The 25074-nt window shown below is 41.1% G+C and overlaps 1 protein-coding gene across 1 annotated transcript in view; it reads left to right on the forward strand.

Moving 5' to 3' along the window:
- The window catches only part of lovit (loss of visual transmission), a 108553-nt gene that overhangs the window by 65969 nt on the left and 17510 nt on the right, over window positions 1-25074 (forward strand). The window contains exon 7 of the mRNA XM_068225650.1: window positions 23441-23578. Within this exon, the coding sequence (XP_068081751.1) occupies window positions 23441-23578 (138 nt within the window). The remainder of the gene's footprint in view (window positions 1-23440; window positions 23579-25074) is intronic.

Here is a 25074-nt window from a genome sequence, read left to right on the forward strand (position 1 = left end):
CACTGTATACATCAAGAAAATGCAACCGTAACTCAAAGGTACCGGTATTTAATATAGCTTTGTCTGTTGCAGTTAGTTTCCATATTAAAATGCTGTATATTTGCAACTAGCTCTGTCTATTATACTTCTTACTAATTTTCTAGATTACCTGGTAAATAATAATAATAAGAAGAAGAAGAAGAAGAAGAAGAAGAATGATAATGACAATAATACAACCTGTCTGAAAAGTTCGGTGATTGGTCGCCTAGGTTGTACACCGTGCTAGTTCGGACAATGCGCTCGCGCATACGCATTGAGAGACATGACACCAAGTGCCCCCTATCGGTCAACTCAACACAGTTAAACGGAGTTGAACGCTGCAACACATCGCACGGAGTGAGTGTGAGGACTCGTGTTGTTGCACAATGGAGTGCAAAACGGAGCAACGCGTTAACATGAAGTTTTGCTTCCACCTAGGCAAAACGGCAACGGAAACACACGCAATGTTAGTGGAAGTTTTCCACGCTCAAGCAGTGAGTAAAAAGTGCGTTTTTGACTAGTTTAAACGCTTTCGAAATGGAAAGGAGGGTGTTGAGGACGAGGCGCGTTCGGGTCGACCAACCACAAGCACATCTCCAGACAACATCGAACGAGTGCGACAGATGCTTGCGAATGATCGGCAACTGACCTTACGGAATGATGACAGATGAAATGGGTGTAGACAAGGACAGTGTAAGGACCATTGTTCACGAACATTTGAAAAAGCGGAAGATTTTTGCCCGGTTTGTACCGCACAACCTGACAGATGAGCAGAGGCAAACTCGGATGGAAACGTCGGGAGATTTCATTAATGTTTGTGACCAAAATCCGGAGGTGTTGAAAACCATAATTACAGGAGACGAGTCATGGTGCTACCGGTATGTTCCGGAGACCAAGAGACAGTCAATGGCGTGGTGTTCAGCGTCTCCTCCACCTCCCAAGAAAAGTCGGCGCACAAAGTCCAAGATTAAGACAATGCTGATCGCCTTTTCCGACAGCAATGGTGTCATTCATCATGAATTTGTACCCCAGGGTACATCTGTCAACGCGAAATTCTACGAGGGAGTTTTGAAACGGCTACTGCAACGCATCAGACGGGTTCAGTCTGAACTGTACCGGAGTGGACAGTGGAAGCTCCTCCACGACAATGCCCGTCCGCACACCGCAATCCGCGTGACCCAGTTTCTCGCTGAACGCCAGGTAACTGTTCTTCCACACCATCCGTATTCTCCGGACTTGGCGCCGGCAGATTCTTTTTTGTTCCCCCGTCTTAAATTAACTCTGAAAGGCCACCGGTTCGACAGTGTAGCAGGTATCCAACAACGCGTGACAAGGCTTCTCAGGGAGATTCCAAAAGAAGCGTTTGCTGCCAGCTTCCAGCAGCTTTACAGTCGATGTCAAAAGTGTGTTGTAGCTAACGGATATTACTTTGAAGGCCAGTAAAGGAGTTTTGTGTGTAACTTACATTGTCTTTATTTTATGAGACCATTCACCGAACTTTTCAGACACAGGTTGTAATAATCATAAATATAATTACAATACAATAAAAGCAAAACATTTTGAAGGTATTTTTCAAATTCACATAAAAGTTTAATACCAACTTACCGTAACTTACATATAATATAGTTTTACATAACATAAAATAACATAAAAGCTGCACAATATTTGTCATGATAACACTTTATACGAAAAATTACTTACAAACGGCAATAAAATGTAAACACTCACAGTCATAAAGAGCTTACATAGAGTCTTGTATCTTTCATTTTCTTGAAGCTGACGCTGTCTGATTCTTGTGTCATCAGCCATTCTAACGTTCAGCGACCATTCTTGTACATAAGGTGTTGAATCCTACAGAAGTCGTGGCTCGAATAAGTTGATGGACATCAAACTAGGCGCATTTTGAATCACAAGACAGCTCTTGGATGGTGTCATTATGACATTCAAAGTGCTAAATCCCCTTTCACAGTCAGCGTTAGTTAATGGCAATGTTGATATAGCCAGTCTCACTTTATTCAAATTGTCCTTCACACATTTACCATTACCGTTTATGAAATCCCTGAAGTCTTCACGAACCTTGTCGAATGGCATCCAGAATCTTTCACATAGTTGTGCAAATTTGTTCTCTTCCTCAAGCCGTGGAATATCTAGATCTACTGGCCATGTACTCTAGAAGGTTCCATTACTTGATGTGTTCTATCGGTGTTTTGAACTCTGATGTATTGGCAGCATTACTTTGGGAATTACAGTAGTGCTAAATTAAACACAAACTCGTGTAAATAAATGTAAGGACAGCCACCTTTATACTTCTATCCCCATTTTCAAACCAATATTGAAACTTAAAATGATGTCTAGTTAAACACCGGCTGAACATTGTTTATGCAATGGAAGATCATGCTCGAATTAGACGTTGTATAGATAGACGTTGTTTAAGGCTTAAAACTAGTCATCGTTTCTGCAATCGGCTCCTTAATTTTAATTGTGGACACACGGTACAAGCTTGCTTAAGACTTCTTTGGACCTTAATGAATCCCTTCTGGTACCCCAGCGTCTCCGAAGACCGACAACAGTTTGAGAGACGTTCAACCAGTGGCGGTGCGTGACTTTCGCCACTGGGGCTTCAAAAGAAGAAAATAATTGCACACCCCGCTCAACCTCCGCTCCCCCTTTCCACCTCTCCCGTCGTGGGCCGTAACCTCCTAAAATAAGATGACAGAAGTTTTGTAAATGTGATCGAATACGAGAGAAGCAGACGATACATTCCGATATTTACCACGTGCAAAATAAGAAATGTTTCACAATCAAATTACCCTATGCAGACAGCTTATACAAAAAATCCATCCTGCGCTCCTTGAGAGATACAAACTTATCTATAACTGCTTTGCTGAAGTCCACAGCTTCTCAAACCAAGTCCTTTTCAATTGGCAGCATAGCAAGAGCATTAAGTCTATCCTTGGTCATTGTGCTGCGCAGGGTTGAGAAGCACCTTTCTGCTCCGATGTCGTCATGGGAATAGTAATAACTGACAGTCTGGCCAAGCAAGGCGCACACACTGGTTTATTTCTTTCATTACGCCACCCCTGTGCTGATTTTTATGTAACTAGCAGAAGGAAAACGTATGTTGAATGGACAGCTCTGTGGAACAGGGCTACTCAACACAAAGGACGATACTATGCCTGCATTCAGCCAGCTATCCCACACAAACCATATTATCAAGACGTCAGATATGCCATAGGCCAAGTAACTACCATCATTCGGATGAGATTTAACCATACTTCATTCCCCACTCACCTCAACAGGATTGGAGTCCTCCAATCAGCACGATGTCCGTGTAGCGCAAGAAACACAGGAGATGAGAACCACATCATCTTCGAGTGCAGTAGAACTGTATCCTTTCGCAGAGAATTGTTCGCTACCATTGTGCACCTTCGGGTTCCCTTACACATATTCAGCTATTACTGGCAACTGGAGACTTGCGTGTGTACAGTGCAATTGCAACATACTTCACAAAAACTGGTGTTAATATCTAAAGAAACAAGTGTCTTTATTTCCAGTGTGTTTTGCTTTCTTTTTTGCTCTATTCTAGGTCCTTTCTGTTATTTTATATGTCTTTTAACTTTTTTCCCTTTTTCTTTCTATTTTCTGTAACATTTTTTATCATTGTACATTGTTGATGGCCAGATGTCCTAAGGACGAAGGTTATAACAAAAACAATAGTAATAACTATATTTAAAAGTTTTATGCTTTCGCCAAAGACACCCTGCAACTTATTTTCTAAAAGAAACTGCAACAAAGTCGTGGTCCCAGAAACTGTTCGAAAATCATTTCTCATGTATAATATTTCAAGTTCGGTTCTCAGTTTCGATTTGTCGAGAAACGGGTAGGCTTCACACGCTTTGTACAAAAGTGAGTGGGGAAATTTCTCTCGAAGCTGCCACAATTCTCAGCTTGAAACAGGTTTGCTGTAAGAATTTGGTTTGTGAATTGAAACCGTTCCGTGTCACAAATATCTTTTGACGCAACTCGTTTCGAGGTAAGCAGCGGCCCTCATGATACCTTTACTGTCGGGGGCAGTGTGTCATGTTCAACAGCGATGTGATCAATTTTATTTTCCCGAACCATTTTCATGGCAGCCTCGAAACCTGAAAGTGCACCTTTGACTTCCAACGGATCTGAATTTCGCTTTTGTCGCTGACTGTGTAAAATGTCCACTTGAGTCATTATATGATGGAAAACAGCTAACCAGATCTGAAATAACGGGTGCTCCAATTTTAAACACAAACCTCCGGCTTGCGATATGGTGTTAGGTTGTCGAGAGAGAGTTTCCAGTTGATCCAGGCATTCGATGAGGGCATCTCTATTCTCGTAAACTACAACGGTTCTTGATTTAAAATTCCACCTTGTGTTCGAAGCATGAGGTACTCTTCCACCAACAACTTCGGCCAATACACCTGATCGCTGTGGGGAGTTGTGAAAGAAGCTGGGGATTTCACTTAAATCTTCCAAAAATATGAGGACATCCGTATTCTGGCTTGTCGCTTCTACCATGACTAAGTTCAAGGAATGGGCATTACGGTGAACATAATGTGCATGCTTAAAATCTTCCCTGATGAGAGCTTGTACTCCTGAATGGCGACCACTCATTACATTTGCCCCATCGTAACTTTGTGAAATTAACTTATCTGGGTTTTCCACAACTTCGCTGAAATATTATTTTAAACACTCTACCATTGTCTTAGCATCATGACTACCGGGTGAGAGGAAACCCCAAAATCTTTCAACCGGCTTACCGTTGGGAAGAACGTAGCGCAGTACAATAACTAATTGTGCTGTAGTTGATATATCGGTGGTCTCGTCGGCGATTACCGAAATAAAGTGCGCTGTGATTATGTCCTTTTATTTTCTCGTGACAGATTTCACACATGCAAGAAAGCAATTCATTCTGAATGTCTTTCAAGGTGCCTTTGAAAACAGTAGCTTTGGACAGATAGTCCCTCAATGCAGCGTCAATTTCGGAACTAAAATTAACGGGGCCTCGAAATATGTCAGAATTCGACGATTCACTTGTTTCATCATGCCCGCGCAACGCCAACCCAAACACGCTACAGAACGTTACACAGTCGATCATTTTTGACATCACATAACGATTTTCTCGTACCTGATCGTTGTCTCTTTCCACAGAATGCCTGTAAGCACAGTCAAGTTGCTGCCGGATATCGTGTCTTCCCAGAAGATCGATTGTTACCTGGGCAAGCATATGAGATTTAGAACTTTCGTGTTTCTTTAGTTTTTGGGACAAATGTCCTAAATCTTACACTCCGACTTTGGTCCAAGCTCCTTCGCTTTTATCACTCACGAAACATAAACAAGGAAAACAAAACAACCTGTTAATAACTTCACACCCACAGATCCACTCGGTTATTTTGTATATATCCTTTCTGAATTTACGCACAATATATTTACTTTTAGTCTGCCTCGTTATATCAAGATCAGGCATTGGGCGCCCGGCATTCTTAATCTCAAGTTTTCGCTCAAGAGAGAGACAAGAAAAGTTTGTCTTTTCAAGTATCTGGACACTGAGTAGCGCCTTACCCTTCCCGGGCACAAAGATTGTGGACGCAACTACAATGCACAAACATACACTCACGGACAAACGACTGTAACTTCTTTATATCCTAAAAATTAAGTTTCTGAACGGCACAGCAGTGCAGGAAAACACTCATGCGCTTGCACAGCGTACAATAATATTACGAATTATAATGACTAGAAACGTTTGCAAACACTAGTATCACACTTGAAAAACACAAGAAAACTAGAGGGATGTATGTTCGCACTGTTCACAATGTTGGTAACGTAATTTTAAGACCTCGTGTGGGCTAGTCAATTTGCGTTTTCATTAGTATTACCTTCCCGCTGCTCTTTGCCTTAATGATTGTTAAGCTAAGTCCAAAAAAGTAATTATTCCAAAGAAAGCAAATGAATAGATGTTTAGTAAGTATTGATATATTTGGGACAAGATATGAATTGGAATTTGGCAGTTTAATGTGACTTTTGGTAGTAAAGATGATTTTCAACACTAGCGCTAATTATTTGCACTATTCTTTGCTGCCTAATTAAATTCCTGTAAGGGCAAAGGATGGCAGGCACATACTATTATAGTTTTCTAGCTCTAACAACACGACGTGCGACCACTTGCGGCAGACTTGAGAGAGTGGTATATTACGCATTCGTAGCTCTCATCCATTGGAAGCGGAATCCTGCGAAAAGCTGCGATGACGAATCCGTACGAACACGCACGAAAACTGCCGAACGATCCAAACCGCTGAAAATGCGTCCATTGCAACCGGCATTTTCGTCAGTGAACGCACGAACACCTGCGAACTGCGAACTATCCAGATTGGTTTGGATTTTTCGGCCGAAGAGCTACATTTTATCATCAGTGCTGAAAAGCTGATACTTCCGGTACAAGATGGGAGGTATTTGTGGGACCAGCGAGAGTCTAATTGCCATATGCGGGATGTATCGAACTCGTTATGGAGTGAGGTGGCGAGAGAAATGGATGAGCCAGGTAGATTTAATTTTATATGGTTTATTCATTTTATACCAATTTACTTGATTCTTATATCTGAAGATTCTTTATAGCACAATTTCAAAGTGTAATTTTCATTAAAAAAACTCTAGCAATACATTTTTCCGTCCGATCATTTCATACCTACGTCTCATTATTTTTTTGTAAAATACTAGCTGATGTACCCGTGCTTCGCTACGGAATGCTACACTGTACACAGAATTTTAGGTTAGGTAGAGTACACATTGTGAGCAAGACTGTATTAAATTGCATAGCTCTTAACGTTACCCTAGAAACGCGACGGAGAAATCACCAAACATCTTTTCTCATTTGAAGACTGCGTTAGGGAATTTTCATAGTAATGGTAGGCCCGCTTGCCTACCATCAGTCACAATCAGGTTGGGGAATTGCATTATAATGGCAGACACTCTCCACCTGCCTTTTTACATCCTCAGAAAGACTGTCTTATAGTTTTCCCAACTGAAATCAACATACAGTAGGTCATTACAATTACGTCAGTGGGAATGACGCGAGAAAAAGCAATGATTTCGCATGAAATACTCGATCAAATAAAAAACCACATATTTTCTCACTTTTAACGAACAGTACTACGCTACCGATCTAACAGTCCAAAGATCCAGAACTGGAATGACCAAGCCGCAGACAGCCGTGATCCGTGAACACTCTTAGTCTTTTTCGGTGGGGGGGTTCGAATAGTGGAGAGTCCCAGGGCAAAAAATATGCCCTTTTACTAATCTGTTTCCTAGGAGTAGTCGATGAGTCGGAAAATCTCATTTCACTACACTGGCGGCGGAAAAATCTATTTGACTTCGAGGCAATTTTTTCCTCCAAGCCAGAGGAGAAACCCCCTCTTCACTGCTAATTTTGAATAAAATGAATGTAGAACTGAATAAGAGTGAAGAGGAAGAAGCTCTTTTTAATAAACGGATTTTTTCAGGGTTGAATGTTGAGTTATTTAGTGAATTGTGGTGCTATAATTTGGAATATACCTAAAATTTTAATTCTATACCAGGTACTACTACTACTATAAGTGAGCCTCTGACTTAAGAGTGTACACTGCTCATTCAAACAAGCGCGTCAGAGTAGGGATCGAATAGCTGGCATACTATGATGAACCAGTGTGTTACGTACCAGCAGTATCAGAAAATGTATGAACCAGAGGAATGGCATGCTACAGAAGAAAGTTTTCTAACTTCCCTGCTATTTCCCGCCAATATTCAGTCAGGCTATTATACTCGGTACCCAGCAGTAATCCCATCTATCGGAGTTGAGCGGCAGCATAAGAGACATAGAACAACACCGCAAACAATGGTCAATGTAATGTTATTGTTGATAAATATTATGCGCTTTCAATATTGTAGGCCTTAACATTTAGTTTTCTTCACACTCTGAAATACCACTCTTATCATAGTTGGTACGGTAATATTGAATAAAACATAAATAGTCGGAAATTGTATTCTCTGTAACTTTTGTTATGTAGTGCTTTTCGATAGGAACAATAACATATGCATTTAAAAATTAAATTTTAGGCGCCTTCCCATAAACTACAAATTCATACAGGGTGAATAAAAGTGTTTATAACTTAGACTGTAGTTTCTTATTCCCCAACTCTATATACCGACTTTCATTAAATTCTGTTAACCCATTTTCTCGTGGCTCTGCGTTGATATGAACTTGGCAACAAAAATATAAATTCATGAATTTCTGTGTTATCAAAGCCGGTACGGTAACAATGTATGACGTAAATGATCGGAAATTTAATTCTATATAACTTTAGTTATGAAGTATTTATCGATAGGACCACTAAAAATATAAATATTTAAGAATTACATTTTAAGCCTTCCCCTAAACTACCATTTCACTCAACGTAAGTAAAATGATTTATAGCCTACATTGTACCGGCTCATCCCCCGACTTCTCATACCGATTTTGATTAAATTCTCTTCAGCCGTTTTCTCGTGATGCGTGTACATACATACATACATACATACATACATACATACATACATACATACATACATACATACATACATACATATAGACAGACAGAAATTGCGGAAAAGTAAAAAGTGCATTTCCTTGTTACTATGGACATGACTGATACAGAAATACCATTCTTTTCAACTTCTGAGCAATGTACAGACAAAACTCTTTATTTATATATACATATGTTCTAAAATTGTCCTATATAGTAAATCATTGCCTCCAGTGTTCGAATTATAGTAAATAAAAATGTTCTTCATTTCAGATCAACGTTATCATTCTGTGACTTGACAACGAAACTCCCCACATACTCCCAAGTGCTGTGGCCGTTCGAAACAAGCTTTATCGCACTGATGAGAGAGAATCAATTCCGCCATTTCTATTACCTCTCGCTGTTACAAAACATACTCTGAGATAAGAGAAGATTTCCTTTGCCTGTTTGGGAACTAGGAAATGAATGTTGAAATTGGAAAAAGTAACCAGAAGGGGAGTTCTCCAGCTTTCCATTTCAAAATGAAAATTCCTTGCAACAGTTTCTCGAAAGTTACTGTACTTTTTAACTAATATTGTACTTTCTATAATATGTATCGAAATGTTTCACATGCCATGCGAACATAACAAAAGAACTGTCTTTCGTCCTTTTCCAGATCAGCCCATATATGTGAAAATTCACCAAACATATTTTTTTTCGATAACATCATTTACCCAATCCCGTCTCCTTTTCTAAGATCTTCTTCTCGCTAGCAGAGATGTATCTAATGCATAGAGATCACACAAATCTTCAGGAGACGCCATCATCTCACACATACACCTACCTAATAACTTGGCCGAATACGCATCCAAAAGACGATAGCGTACGCACGATTTCGGATGAAGAGACTTCCGCACAGATTCGTCTGAACACGCAGTTCGCAGGTTTCCGCTTCCACTGGACGAGAAGCCTATTCGTTTCTGTTATATCCTGGTCTTGTCTTGGTGCTGGCCGACGTCCCCCGCACCTCACTTCCCTTCACCAAGATACGGACCTTGCGCAGCTCACATGAAATAAAAGCCAGTACGAGTATATTACGGATAGATGGGCTTAGCAAGAGCTTCGAGATTGACAAGGGAGTTGTGGAAATTAAGTAGTTGAGAACAATTTGATAGAAACCGTCACTGCGTTCAACATATGTTATTATTATTATTATTATTATTATTATTATTATTATTATTATTATTATTATTATTATTATTATTGTTACGGGGTTACCCGTGGAGCAGAAAGAGGTGAAAGAAGGTGCGGGCTTGAATAGGTATAACTAAAATATCAAAATTCATTTAAAACTTAAACTGAAGGTTATATTTTCAGAACTTCACACTTAACAATTTTTCATAATAATGAAACATCAGGTACAATGACAATCTTAAAACAAGTCAAGGAAAATACAAGATTAGTGAACATGACAGATTCTGGGCTTCAAGCCCCTCGTTTTACAATTCCTGAGCTTCTGGCTCAAATTCACAAAAGAGCACAAATTCATTCAAGGGCAGAAATCCCCTAATTCAAAGAGCACTTGCTCCCAAAATTACAACATCTAGCCTTCAAGAGGCATTCGTTACTCTTACAACATTTTGGAAAAGAGCTAACAGGCTCTCAGTTTCTCGAGCCTACTCAGGGCAACATCAACTTACAATCTCTGGCTTTTCAAGGCACCACTGGTTTTTTTTGTTTTTTTTTTTTTGTTTGTTTTTTTGTTTGTTTTTTGTGCTAGTTGCTTTACGTCGCACCGACACAGACAGGTCTTATGGCGACGATGGGACAGGGAAGGGCTAGGAGTGGGAAGGAAGCGGCCGTGGCCTTAATTAAGGTACAGCCCCAGCATTTGCCTGGTGTGAAAATGGGAAACCACGGAAAACCATTTTCAGGGCTGCCGACAGTGGGGTTCGAACCTACTATCTCCCGAATACTGGATACTGGCCGCACTTAAGCGACTGCAGCTATCGAGCTCGGTCAAGGCACCACTTACCATTTGAAAATAATGTACATACATACATACATTATCATTATAGACTGTTATGCCTTTCAGCGTTCAGTCTGCAAGCCTCTGTGAATTTACTAAACGTCGCCACAATCCTCGATTTGCAACTAGTGTTGTGGCCTCATTTAGTTCTATACCTCTTATCTTTAAATCGTTAGAAACCGAGTCTAACCATCGTCGTCTTGGTCTACCTCTACTTCTCTTACCCTCCATAGCAGAGTCCATTATTCTCCTAGGTAACCTATCCTCCTCCATTCGCCTCACATGACCCCACCACCGAAGCCGGTTTATGCGTACAGCTTCATGCATTGAGTTCATTCCTAAATTAGCCTTTATTTCTTCATTCCGAGTACCCTCCTGCCATTGTTCCCACCTGTTTGTACCAGCAATCATTCTTGCTACTTTCATGTCTGTTACTTCTAACTTATGAATAAGATATCTTGAGTCCACCCAGCTTTCGCTCCCGTAAAGCAAAGTTGGTCTGAAAACAGATCGATGTAAAGATAGTTTCGTCTGAGAGCTGACTTCCTTCTTACAGAATACAGTCGATCGCAGCTGCGAGCTCACTGCATTAGCTTTACGGCACCTTGATTCAATCTCACTTACTATATTACCATCCTGGGAGAACACACAACCTAAATACTTGAAATTATCGACCTGTTCTAGCTTTGTATCACCAATCTGACATTCAGTTCTGTTCAATTTCTTACCTACTGACATCAATTTAGTCTTCGAGAGGCTAATTTTCATACCATACTCATTGCACCTATTTTCAAGTTCCACGATATTAGACTGTAGGCTTTCGGCACAATCTGCCATTAAGACCAAGTCGTCAGCATAGGCCAGACTGCTTACTACATTGAAAATAATGTATACAGGGGTATTTAATACCCAACTTATGGGACCTTCATTGAAAAGGAACAGGCTAAATAACTGGCCCAAACACAAAAGGAATGGAGGCGTACACTGCTCTCCAAGATAGTGAAAACTTAAAATCCTAAGGGGCTCTAGGCCGATGAAACAGGGGCTATTCCCAAACTACTGAGGTGACTCGTATAGAATTTACTTTAACGCACTACAGAAGGAAAAACAGTTACAAAACGTAGTCACCTCAAACCAAGATGAAGGGGAGCTCGAGAGGGTACATCACTCTCTATCCCCGATTCCCAATTAAAGGGTTTGCGACGTTTTTACATTAGCCGAAAGAAGATTTATATTTTAGAAAAGTTTGTTACATAATATTAAAGAGTCGGACCTTTCCTTCGGGTTAAACTGCGGCGGTAGCAAGAAAGAATAAAGTTATGTGGCCATTACCTTATAGATGTTCTGGTTGCCGACGAAAGAGGCCGCCCGCCTCCTGCTTAAGACACACACTCAGATAGACGACGATCAATTGGTCAAGAAACGTGAAAAGCCGCAGTTTATAAACCCTCAGGGAAGGTTCGAGATCATTCAAGACTAAATGAGCTACATCCCCCTCAATTTTATTGGTTTATTTCAAAAGTAACACTCGAAATCGAACAAGAAGCCTGTGATAGGTGGAAAATTAATTACAGAAAATAGCGATTGGCTAGATGCAGAACTGGCGGAAAGAAAAAGGAAATATTGCCAACCCAAAAATAAATGATCATCAATCAGTTACAAAAGCCTAGAAATACAAAACTTCTTTAAATAATAACTTCTTACACCTCGCACCAGGGTGCATGATCATAGTTTTTTGGTAGTGTCCTCTATGGAGAAATTTCCAAACTTCTTGATGTATAGCAAACAAAACTAGGAGAAATTAAGTCAGTTTAGGAAACTTCACAATAACAAAATTACATAATATTTCGGTGGTGGCATCTTCTGATTAAAGTTCCAAGTTGCTGTAGTTTCAGTTTCACTGTTTTACCAATAGAGGAGTACATTTAGGCGCTGATTTTGAATGCGCGCCGTTGGGGTGTACCTCCCGGTACAGACCTCCCCCCCCCCCCTCAAATGTCCTTCCTTGGGGTGACACAGAAAAATTTTGAGAAAACATTTTCAGTTGAAGACAAAAAGAATTTCTAAGTTTCTTTTGTTGATAGGTAGAAACTTGTCCAGCTTTAGAGTGTCCTTGTTGTTATAGGATGTTAAAAACATGTTGATAGATTTGACGGCAAGACCAGCGGCCGCTTGCCGATACCCAGTTGAGGTCGCCCGGACCCCTCAAGTACCCTCACATACACCTCTACCGCTACTATGAGAGGGGCAGTCGTGGTGATGGTCGCCGCAGATTAGGAGTATATATACTGTCCCCATATGAGATGGCGGTAGGGTCACCGCACTTCAGCCTTTGCTGGGAGATGGACTCCGGCGCGCCGTTCACAAGGAGTCTTCACTGGAGCGAAGTGGGCCCTTACCCCGTTTCAGTTTATCTCGCCGGATGTTGCTGTACGGCGGCTGATGGCTGAGGGGGTACTGAAACAGTAAGATCTAGGCGACAGAGAGGTATTGTTGGTTGAGATTGGAGAGTACGATCTTTATTTGAGAGGCAGAGGTGCAGGCGGCGTGGAAGGTGCTTGTTTGCCAATAGTGCGTGGATGCGGGAGACAGGGGCTTGGTAATGGCCATTAAGGAATTTGACAGCAGGAAAACCAGAGGGGAAGATCGTACACACAGATCATATGCCAAATTTAATAACATACTCGGGGCAGAAGGCCTCGAATAATAATAAAAAATATAACATTCCAACTCCTGCCAAATTTAGCGGCAAACGAATATAAGGAAACCAATTATACAGGTTTCACCTGGGAGAGGTGCACTCTAAAGATCCTCTCTGTGGTTGGATTGATTACTAATAAGGTTACTGGTGTCAAAAAATCTAAAATGACGCACGGCCCGTGAAATCTGGGGGCAAGCTCGCCCGCGGGAACAAAATTCCTAACCATGACCTGATCTCCAACTTTTAAATTGGTGGGCCTCCGTCCACGATCATATCTTTCCCTAAACTTTTCATGAGAAACCTTCAGGTTGTGCTTAGCCTTCTTCCATAGATCCCTAATATTATCGGGATCTATTGTCTCTGGTAAAATATCATTGAGTGACCAAAGGTTAGAGAGCGGCGTGTTAGGAACAAATTTAAACATAAGAGAAGCTGGAGTAAACTTATGGGACTCATGAACCGCCGAATTTAAAGCAAAGGCCAACCAATGCAGGGACGTATCCCACCTGGAATGATCTTCATGATGAAATGCGATAAGAGCCGATCTAAGATTACGATTGACCCGCTCAGCCATAGATGGTTGAGGATAATACGCCGAAGTAGTTCCATGTGATACAGACAGATCAAAACAGAATACGGAAGAGGTTGGATGTAAAAGCTTTAGCATTATCAGAAACTATATATTGACAAGGACCAAAAGAAGCAAATGTGGTATTTAAACACTAAATGCTGGACTGAGCGGTAGTCAGCTTAGTCGGAAATATCCAGGAAAACCTAGCAAAACCATCTACACACACTAGAATGAATTTGTTGGCGTTCCCCTTTGATTGGGGGAAGGGTCCGACGTAGTCTATATAGAGACGTTCCATGGGGCGCGACGCTTGGTGAGATGATAATAGACCTAGCTTAGTGGACAAGGTGGGTTTACTAAGCAAATAAGATTTACAAGCTTTTACCAATTTACGAATTTCACCATCCATACCTTTCCAAATAAACATCTCTCGGATTTTTTCTCGCGTTTTGAAGATGCCTAAGTGCCCCCCTAATGGGGTCTCATGATAGTACTTGAAGATCATAGGCACAAGTACAGCTGGAACTACAACTTTCATCTTTTGGTTTGCCTCGACGGGCAATGCAAAACCCCGTTCCTCAACACATAAGGGACTACATGTTACCCAAAAGAAAGGGTTTCAATAATAGGGCCAGCACAGGATCTTCACGTTGATATTTTTCAATATCCCTAAACAACATGGCGGCATCAGTTAGAATGGCATTAATACCGAAGGCATGGGCGTGGGAAGAGAATAACTATCTTCCTGTTCGGTGGCCTCCACATCATGAGAAAACATGCGGCTTAGTCCATCCGCCACATTTTCCGATCCACTGCTATGCCTAACATCAAACTGGAAGGCATATATCTTGATGGCCCAACGGGCTATACGACCAGTACGCCGCGGCCTAGCTAAGACCCAACTTAAGGCTTGATTATCAGTTTCCAGGTCGAACTTGACATGTTCCAGATAGAGTCGGAACTTCTCTAGTGCAAATAAGACTGCCAAACCCTCAAGTTCATAGATGGAATATTTGGCCTCTTGGGCCGAAAATATCCTAGACGCATAGGCGATGGGTCGCCTTCCGAGTTCAGTTCTTGAAGAAGCAAAGCAGCCACCGCCGATGACGAGACGTCGGTTTGAACGATGAATTTCTTGGAAAAATCAGGCATTGCAAGAACCGGGGCGTTACAAAGAGCTAATTTCAGATCTTCAAAAGCGGCTTGTTGAGACGATCCCCACTCAAATTTGACGCCTTTCCTACTGAGTAAGTTCAAGGGCGCCGCTCTGTTAGTGAAGTTAGGGATAAATTTTCTGAAGAAATTCACCATGCCGATGAACCTGGCAATACCACTGATGTCCTTAGGAGGTTTGAAATCACGGATTGCCTGTGTTCTGGAATGATCGATAGAAACCCCATCGGGCGTCACAATATGCCCTAGGAATGACGTGGAAGGCTTAGCAAAGGCTCCCTTGGATAACTTGACAGTCAACCCAGCTTTACGAAGGCGATTAAGTACTTCCTTTGGATGATCTAGGTGTTCTTCAAAGGTCTCAAAAATACGATGACATCATCAAGATAGTGATACAAGTATTCAAATTTGATGTCGGAGAAGACCCTATCTAGCCGTCCAGTGAGCACGGCTGCACCCGTGGGGAACACGAAAGGCACGCGGTTGTACTCATACAAGTTCTAATCCGTGGCAAAAGCTGTTAGATATTTCGATTCTTCAGCTAGAGGAATCTGATTGTACGCTTGATTAAGGTCTAAGATGGTGAAGAACTTAGGTTTCCGAAACCATGAAGAACAAGAGTGAAGGTCGGAAAGAGGCACAGATTGTAAGACCCCCTTCCGATTTAAAGCCATGTAGTCAATCACAGGCCTGAATCCACCTTGGGCTTTCGGCACCAGAAAAATGGGAGATGAATACGCCGACTTAGAGGGTCGAATAACACCATCTTTTAACATCTGGTCGATGATCTCTTTAGGAGCCTTCATTTTAGGTAGAGACAGCCTATAAGGCGGAAATATAACTGGGATCGAGTCCGTAACCTCAATCTTGTATTGAATAAGGTCAGTAACACCAAGAGTATCGGATAATACATCCGGAAACGACTGACACAACTTACGAATACTTTCAGCCTGCTCCTCAGGCAGATGTCTAAAGTCTAACAACATCTCATCCTGGGTAGTCGAAACAGATGAACATGACACAGAATTACATTTTTGCAAAGGTATTTTACAATTAATAGCAAATTTGAAGGTGCACGACTTGCTCTGAATGTCGAGCACTGGACCAGTAGAGGATATGAAATCTGCTCCTAATATTACTGGGCAAGACAAATGCTAAGCCACAAACAATTTTATTTTCCAAGTGAATTTAGAAATACGAATTTTGGCACAGATGAAACCTAAAATTTATAATGGAGAGGAATTAGCCGAAACGCATTGGACTGAAGACGAACAACAATCAGAAAACTTACAAACCGTCTTTAATTTAGAATACCAATCAGCCTAAATTATCGAACACACGCTCCCAGAGCCTAATAGAGCCGTGACCGGTTCATTGTTCTACTCAATTTTAAGAAAAGGCACAAGTGCGGGGGTCTTCATCGCAATACTGAGGCATTCTTTAGCGCATTCAAATAATGGATTAGAAGAACCCTTATCCTTACCCAAGCTTTCGCTGGGTTTAACAGGGGCTGAGCCTTGGGAAGATCAACATGTCGACTCAGCCGATGACACTAGTCATTTTCTATTATTGGAGTTCGCGAAGGTTGCACTAGAAGTTGAACAGGAGGGGGTGCTATTGGCATTAGGGCAATTTTTAGCGAGGTGGGTAAACAAACCACATTTGAAACATCCTTGAGATGACCCTGCCCCATTCTTTGTCCCACTGCGTTTGATCAAAGGACACTTGTTACGGAGATGTTCCGTAGACCCACAAGCATAGCATTTACGGGTGGTGAAAGTTCGGCGAGGTGACGGCCGAAAATTATTAGAAGACGGAGGGTGTTCCTTCGCAACTCTTAAGGTATCGGCATACCGCACTCCTTCGGCTGAGACAGCCATAGCCTCTAATTCTGCCAAGGTTTGGTGACGAGACTCAAAACATAAGTAAGATCTATAAGGTGGAGAGATAACCTTCAACAATAGTTTGCACAATCTGGTCTTCGGAAAAATGCAGGGCGAACATTCGGGTATAAAATTTAATATCTTGGATATAATCCGCCAGATTTTCGTCCAGACGTTGTATCCTAAAATAGTACTTCTGTATGAGAGAGGACATTGCCCTAGCCGGAATGAAGTTTGCCAGAAGGTGAGCATGGAAGTCTTCTATGGATGATTTATCAGCTATAGCTTTAACTATCTCGTCCGATAGGACACCTACGGAATACGGGTACATGATTTGAAGAATTTTGGAGTGAGAGAGAGAAAAACACTAGTGCGTGATCCTGAAATTCAACTAAAAATAAAATTACATCATTGATGGAGTTTACTGAAAATTCAGAAATTTCCCTAAGCAACATAGCCAGTGGATGGGGCAGACTACTAAAACAGGGTGACAAAATTGGTGGCGGCCTAGGGGGTTGAGAAGCTTCCGATACAAAATTATTCAAAAAGAAAGGTGGAATTTGAGTACGATGATCAGGCTCATTTACTAATGGGGCTGATGTTTGTTTGTTGCGTTGCCACAGATTTTCTACCTTCTACACCACTGGAAGAATCTTCCTCAGCAGGCAAGTTGATTAAAGGGGCTTGATCGATTTGGGAGTAGCTGCCCCAGACAACAATTGATTGACTCTATTAGATATTTTTGAAAGATGATCAATAAGATTACTAGCTTCCTTTGCATGATCTTCTTTAATTTGAAAGACAATAGGTCCCTAACCCTATCATAAAAATGGAACAATCTTGCCTGAACTCTTTTAAGTTCGTTAGCAGATGGATCGCTTACTTTTAAAAAACTTACCACCGATTCTAGTTCAGTGGTGTTGTCAGTGATAGTGGATAGAGCCTCATCAATTTCTTTTTCCCCCAAATTTGGGATACAAATAGGTAATTCTAATGACTCTTTAAGTTTGGTGGTAACTGTCGCAACCGTACCTCCAGATCGAACATTCCTAATGAGTAACCCATAGATCAATTTCTCCTTGCGCAAGTAGCCGGGATGGAGGACTTCGCGAGGGCCAGACATGATTAAAGAAAATTTACAAATTTAGAAAAAATCCAGCGACTGAGATAATTCTTAGAGTTCGATGCGGATTCTACGTTTAGCCGTCAAAAAGGGCTTAATTGAGACCCATTCAACCACGCTCTACTACCACTTGTTCCGGTCTACCTGTAGAACGCAGAGGTGAAAGAAGGTGCGGGCTTGAATGGGTCTAACTATAATATCAAAATTAATTTAAAACTTAAACTGAAGGTTATATTTTCAGAACTTCACACTTAACAATTTTTCATAATAATGAAACATCAGGTACAATGACAATCTTAAAACAAGTCAAGGAAAATACAAGATTAGTGAACTTGACAGATTCTTGGCTTCAAGCCCCTCGTCGTACAATTCCTGAGCCCCTAGCTCAAATTTACAAAAGAGCACACATTTATTCAAGGGCAGAAATCCCCTAATGCAAAGAGCACTTGCTCCCAAAATTACAACATCTAGCCTTCAAGAGGCATTCGTTACTCTTACAACATTTTGGAAAAGAGCTAACAGGCTCTCAGTTTCTCAAGCCTACTCAAGGCAACATCAACTTACAATCTCTGGCCTTTCAAGGCACCATTTACCATTTGAAAATAATTTATACAGGGGTATTTAATACCCAACCTATCGGGCCTTCATTGAAAAGGAACTGGCCCAAACACAAAAGGAATGGAGGCGTACACCGCGCTCAAAGTGACATATTTGAGCACCTTTAAATACCACCGGACTGAGCCGGGAGCGAACACTCCCTCTGTGGGTGGGGTGGAAGAATAACACCCACTGTATCCCCTGCCTGTCGTAAGAGGCGACTGAAAGGGGCTCTCAACTTGGGATCTGATTTGGCGACCACGGGCCCTCAGCTGAGTCCTGGCATTGCTTCCACTAACTTGTACAAGGCTCTTCACTTTCATCTATCCTATCCGATCTCCCTTGGTCAACTCTTTTTTCTTTTTCGACCCCAGCGGTATTAGGTATCGAGGTCTTGGGAGTCTGTCATGTTCACACCATTCGTAACCTTTGTCTTTCTTTGGCCGATACCTTCATTTATCGAAATGTCGGGTCCCTTCCATTTTTCTGTCTGATTAGTGTCATATAGAAGATGGCTGCCTAGTTGTACTTCCTCTTAAAACAACAATTACCACCACCGGGAGCGAACACGCCAACTTGAGCTCAGAATGCCAGCGCTCTACCGCCTGAGCTACCCAGCCCGGCAATTCACAGACCCATGACCTGCAAGTTTGACCCTTTAAGCAGCAATCGCCATCATCATTATCACTATCTACATTTATAGGTAAACAATGAACTTCATATACCAAATCCCATGGTGCAACAGCCCCTAAGGACCATTGCCTACCAAGCGACTGCTGCTTAACGTGAAAGTCTGCAGATTACGAGGTGTCGTGTGGTAAGCACAACGAATCCCCTCGGCTTCTGGGCTTAATGAACTTCATATTGTCCTCGTTTCTACCATCAAGGTCATTTGCCCCAGACTAGTCAGCCGCACACAGGGGTGCTCATTTCGAACTATGATAAAAAATAATGCCTTAAAAATACATACTCCCTGGATTTGATGGGGAACATATAACTAAATATGGACTCGGCGAGGTCAACAAAAAAACTATAAATAAAGCAAGGCGAAGCATCACGTCAGTTTTTGAAGGAAAATCTGTTTATTAAAATAAACAAGCAAAATATTTTTTTAAAAATAGCAATCAAACGATACAAATTTTTACATGACTCTGGTGTTTTCTTTCAGCTTGATAAAGTCAATCTTGAGAATCAAAAATATATTACAAATGTACAATGTACGCCAACACACATACTTAACATATCAAATCAAATCTTGAAGTTTCATTAATTTTACACCTTGGGCTTGCGTTCTCGCACCACGCGCCTGACTTTACTTTTTTTTTTGTTAACACTTTTAACTGTAGATGAGTACGTTCTCCATTTCCGCACACTTGGCATTGCAATGGGGTCCCTAAGCTTAAGAAAAGACGTGATTTAATGCGCAAAAAGGGGGGGGACAAAACTAACCTAACCGCACAATATAATAACACGCTGAGTGGGAAAGCCTCCTACGCACAAAATATATACACCTCGAATCATGAGCAATCTCATGAACACAACAAACGATGTGGATCGGAACCACACAAAATCAAAATCACAAAAAATGGCAAATTATATACATTCAAAGAAACAAAAACATGATGTCATGTTTGCCAGGGCTCACCAAGAAAAGTATGCGGCATTCACACAACTCGCATCCACTCAAAGCCTCAATGGAACATATAAGGAAACAAATTACACTTTAAGCAACACTCCCTATTGAACGAAGGGTCCTGAAATAAATTACATGACACAAATCAATAAACTGGTACGCACAAATCAACGTGGATTCCTGAAATAAAATTACGTGACACAAATTCATAAAAAAATTGCTTTAACTTTAAGACATAATTCAACGTTGTATCCTGAAAAATATTACAAGACAAAAATATTCCTCAGCGCGGTTATATCATAAAGAAAATCCGGACAAAACGTCACGATATAAAACTCTCGTCAACTGCAACAACCGTAGAGACATGGACAGAAACAATTAAATCACGAAGTATAGGCCGCTCAAATAAAACTCTCCTCGGTAGACACACGTATCGCCCTCGCCAACACACAGCGGAATGACTCAAAATGGAGATTCACGTCTCCCAAAATAATGCAGCAAGCATCACAACCACAGTGTCCAACCCTTTACACATGCTGCTCAACAGTCAACCCGCGGCAAGTTATACAATCAAGAAAAATGCAGGCCTTTCAGATGAGGAACGCGTCCTCTTACTCAAAATCACACTAAATAATAGCGCATGTCCCAAAGTTGCCGAATCTGGAAAATAAAATAAAATGACGTCGTCTAACATACGCTCGCGTGAAAAGAAACAAGAACGCGCTGGTCAAAACTCAAAGCACTCACGCTCAAAGTTATACATGAATAATAAAGTGGTCAACTCTGTAATAAATATGATAAACTGAAACTAAGAAGTTGCCACATTGACAATCGATCATGTCTGAACATCGGAGAGTTACTGAAATATCTTGATCTTACAACTCGCGAAACTCGCATAAATAATAATAATAATAATAATAATAATAATAATAATAATAATAATAATAATTTACCAGGATATTTAATCCAATATTCGGAACTCAAAATACGAGACTGCGTTCGCGGAACTCGTGAATCAATTACTAATTTACAATCTTGATCTACAAAATAGTCGTGAAGATGACGCTATCAAAATTTGTGGATCCAAACTCCACCGTCCCACACTCTCTCATTCACACATCCTGCAATAAATCCCAGAAAACGTGACGGCATGTTTCCGTACACTTTGAGCTCCCATTAATAATACTTTAATCTAATCCTTCCTGACTTTAACCATCGTGCTGACCACACGACACCTCATAATCTGCAGGCCTTCGGGCTGAGCAGCCGTCACTTGGTAGGCTAAGGCCCTTCAAGGGCTGTAGTGCACAGCCATGGGGGTTCCTGACTTTAATTTGAATTCTTAATTACATTTATATTTAAGCCCGGGACGTACACTGCGTCTCAAACATCAAAGCTAAACAAATCAATATATACGTATATATGACGCTAAAATAAGAAGCAGACTCGTAAAAAAATGACGCTAACCACAAAGCTAAATAAATCAGAATTAAATGTAAGAAAGCAAGTTGCGGCCTCATGCAAACGGTTCACATTTACGTTACAATTATGTTTACATTAACAAGCTCCCTAACATTTTAACTTTAAATAGGACGTAGTCCCTCCAAACAAAGGCTAAATCTACTGAAATTAAATATCAAAACTAACCTATCCCCTTTTGCAACATTAAACACGTTCACACTCACATAATTATATTGAAAATTCTGTACTCGTCTTAACGCCGCCAGCCATCAGGAAAAGCCGACCCCATCTTGTTTTAGCCAGCCATATCCATGATAATGATGATGATGCCTTCAGAAAAGACTTGGATCAGTCCTTTGGTCTCCATCGAGGCGTAGAAAGGTGATGTAGTATTTTCCGTCGCTGCTTCTGCTTCTGGATGTCGTCTAAAACGTCCCCTCGTTCAAGATGTAGAATCTAGGTCAAGATTAACCTGCCGGTTACGAGAATACTACAGCCGGGGTAATTTCCACTGACCGTGAAACCAGTTCCCATTCAGTCGCGGAGCCGCTTCTCTTATCTATCTGCCGGGCTGAGTGGCACAGACGGTTGAGGCGCTGGCCTTCTGACCCCAACTTGGCAGGTTCGATCCTGGCTCAGTGCGGTGGTATTTGAAGGTGCTCAAATACGTCAGCCTCGTGTCGGTAGATTAACTGACACGTAAAAGAACTCCTGCGGGACTAAATTCCAGCACCTCGGCGTCTCCGAAAACCGTAAAAGAGTAGTTAGCGGGACGTAAAGCAAATAGCATTATTATTCTTATCTATCTCATAAGTAGGTCAAATATTTCCCATTTAAAAGCTGGACTGGAAAATGAAAAGTTTATGGTCTCGGGAAACCATTTACACAGGCAGACTACTACGCATTCGACATGATTAAATCAAACGGTCCTCTCCCTCTGGAAATCGAAAGTTAAATGCCATTCTCCCAGTGTTGGAAAACTTGAATACATTTAATGCAGACTGAGCATCTTCCAACAACATTTACAAGTCCCCACACGATCGCTCACGTAAATAAAAACTTCTCACGATGTTACCGTCATAGAATTTCGCCGAATAATAGGGTAATTAACTGACGCGCTCATCGTTTTATCGATTCGTCCTCAAAGACGCCGTTGTATCCGAGATCGGGGCCATCACCTACATAGACCAATGCCTAGCCAAGATGACCGTGACGCTATAATATCATAGGTCCAGCACATCGCGCTCGTGATCCTTACTTCAAACGTCCCTCGCAGGCTTCTCTAGCCTCTCGCCAGGCTTCCGAAATGCTGTCCGCTGGAGTTATATTGTTCCCTTGTTCGGCTTTGTGTGCGTCATGTCGAAATTCCACCTTCTAAACTTAGATGGCGAGCAAACGAAACCGAGCTCCAAGCTCCCTGCAGCAATTGCGACATGTGTTGCTAAATGTAGACGTTCCCTGCCAGTTACTAGTATTTAATAAAAATGAAATATTCTCTGTACATTTGAATAAATGACTGATTAATTAAATGAGCACCTCAATAAGGGCTCAATATACAATTTAAATATTTTAGTGGAGTAAAGAAGAAAACCATTTTACTCTTTTTGGGTGGGAAAATTTTGATCGCTTCATTACTCATTTTTACTGCAATCATATATAGTTCTGATGAACTCGCCGATCTACTATATGGAATATTTTTCTTTTGCAGCAAATTGAGCTGGTCGAGTCGAGAGGAATGCCTGTTAGTGTACAGAGGTGTGCAGAGAACGGGTATATCAACTACGGTTGCGACACCAGCAACCAGCAGTCACCTGTAGCGGAAACAACATTTATTAAACCTGACCAGGTAAACATAGTCTCCACTCTGGGTGCTTATTGGATATCTTTGAATACAGGAGGTAGTAAGTTACACAGTATATTAGCCTCAGAAAGGAGGGAGGGAGGGAAAGGATAGCTGCCTTTGTATAAGAATTACCACGAATATGCAGCCTCAAAATTAGCGTTATCAAACAATATTTAAATAGAATTTGAATTTAAAATAGAATTACGTATTCCTTTATCCCCATCCGCAAGAGCTTATAAATAGATTCAGGTAGAAAGTGACCGCATTACTTCGTGTTGAGTCCTGCATTACTTATCCTTATAATAGTGTTATTTATGAAAAGTGGAGCGTAGGATTGGCACCTCGGTCAGAAAACAATAACTGAACGTTATCCACCGCAGGGATTTTGTTGCTATAGAAACAATGGCCAGCAGAGACAACGTCTTTTCATGAACACGTTAGCTCGTAGACATTTTTCACTGAATGAATGTAGATCTAGTTCATAGTTCAGAAGTCCCTCTTTTGACGCATGCACAACACTAACGACTTTATTGAGGTTCCAGCCTTACTTCAGTCTGGCAACGTTGCAGGGAGCACGACGATGTATGTGCTACAGAATGGACTGTTGCACGCTTGCGCAAGCTGCAATGACGTCAGAGGCGACAGTTGAGGTGAAGCTAATAAAGCTCTACTCCTCCGAGTTATAAATATTCAAATACTTTTCACATAATTTTTAAACGTTTAATTCCACTGTCCAAATATTGGAAGTGTGTTACAACTTAGCATTTTTCTTTCTTCATTATGTTCAGCTGGAGCCACTAAGGCTGCTGGGGGTACTAATGAAAACAAGTTGTAGAAGGGCCCACTATTGTATTTTTAGAACTTCGTGCTTGCCTTTGGCTTCCTTCCAAAATCGCTATCCAGCGCTGGTGAAACTATACGGTGCGTTTCCCTGGCAGTTGCTACGTGGTGCTTCACTCAAATTTTTGGATGTGGCTCCTTCCAGGTTACAGTAACAGAAAGTGATTTCAGTATTTCGGACTTCTTAAATTAGTAAACTGAAGAAATTGAAAAAATATTCCTGAATGTTTTCCTGTAAATTTACACGGAAATTAAATACACCACACTAAGTTCAATTAAAAACAGAGTGTATGTAGACTATGCATGATGTTTTTTGTAGTACAGTAGGCTATATTAGAAGTTACAATTTTTCTACTGATCTCAGTGTTATGGCAAGTCTCTCAGCAGGGCAACTGCTGCCTTCCTTTCTTACATTTTCAGGAATTAAATTCTAAATCTGATCGAATAATATTACTGACATTCTACAATATTTAAGAAACTCAACTGGATCCTTTCGGAGTTCTTGAAACTTTAAATGAAAACTGCTCTGTTAAAAGACGCTGTACTAAGACTGGGTAAGTAGCATGTTCACTAAACTCTTGCAAAAAGATGAATAGCTGTGGCACATTCTATATGTACGACATCCGTTGTTAATACTGTGCCATTGCATTTTCTGTAAT

Source organism: Anabrus simplex, chromosome 1, assembly GCF_040414725.1.
Source record: "Anabrus simplex isolate iqAnaSimp1 chromosome 1, ASM4041472v1, whole genome shotgun sequence".
Lineage (NCBI taxonomy): Eukaryota > Metazoa > Arthropoda > Insecta > Orthoptera > Tettigoniidae > Anabrus > Anabrus simplex.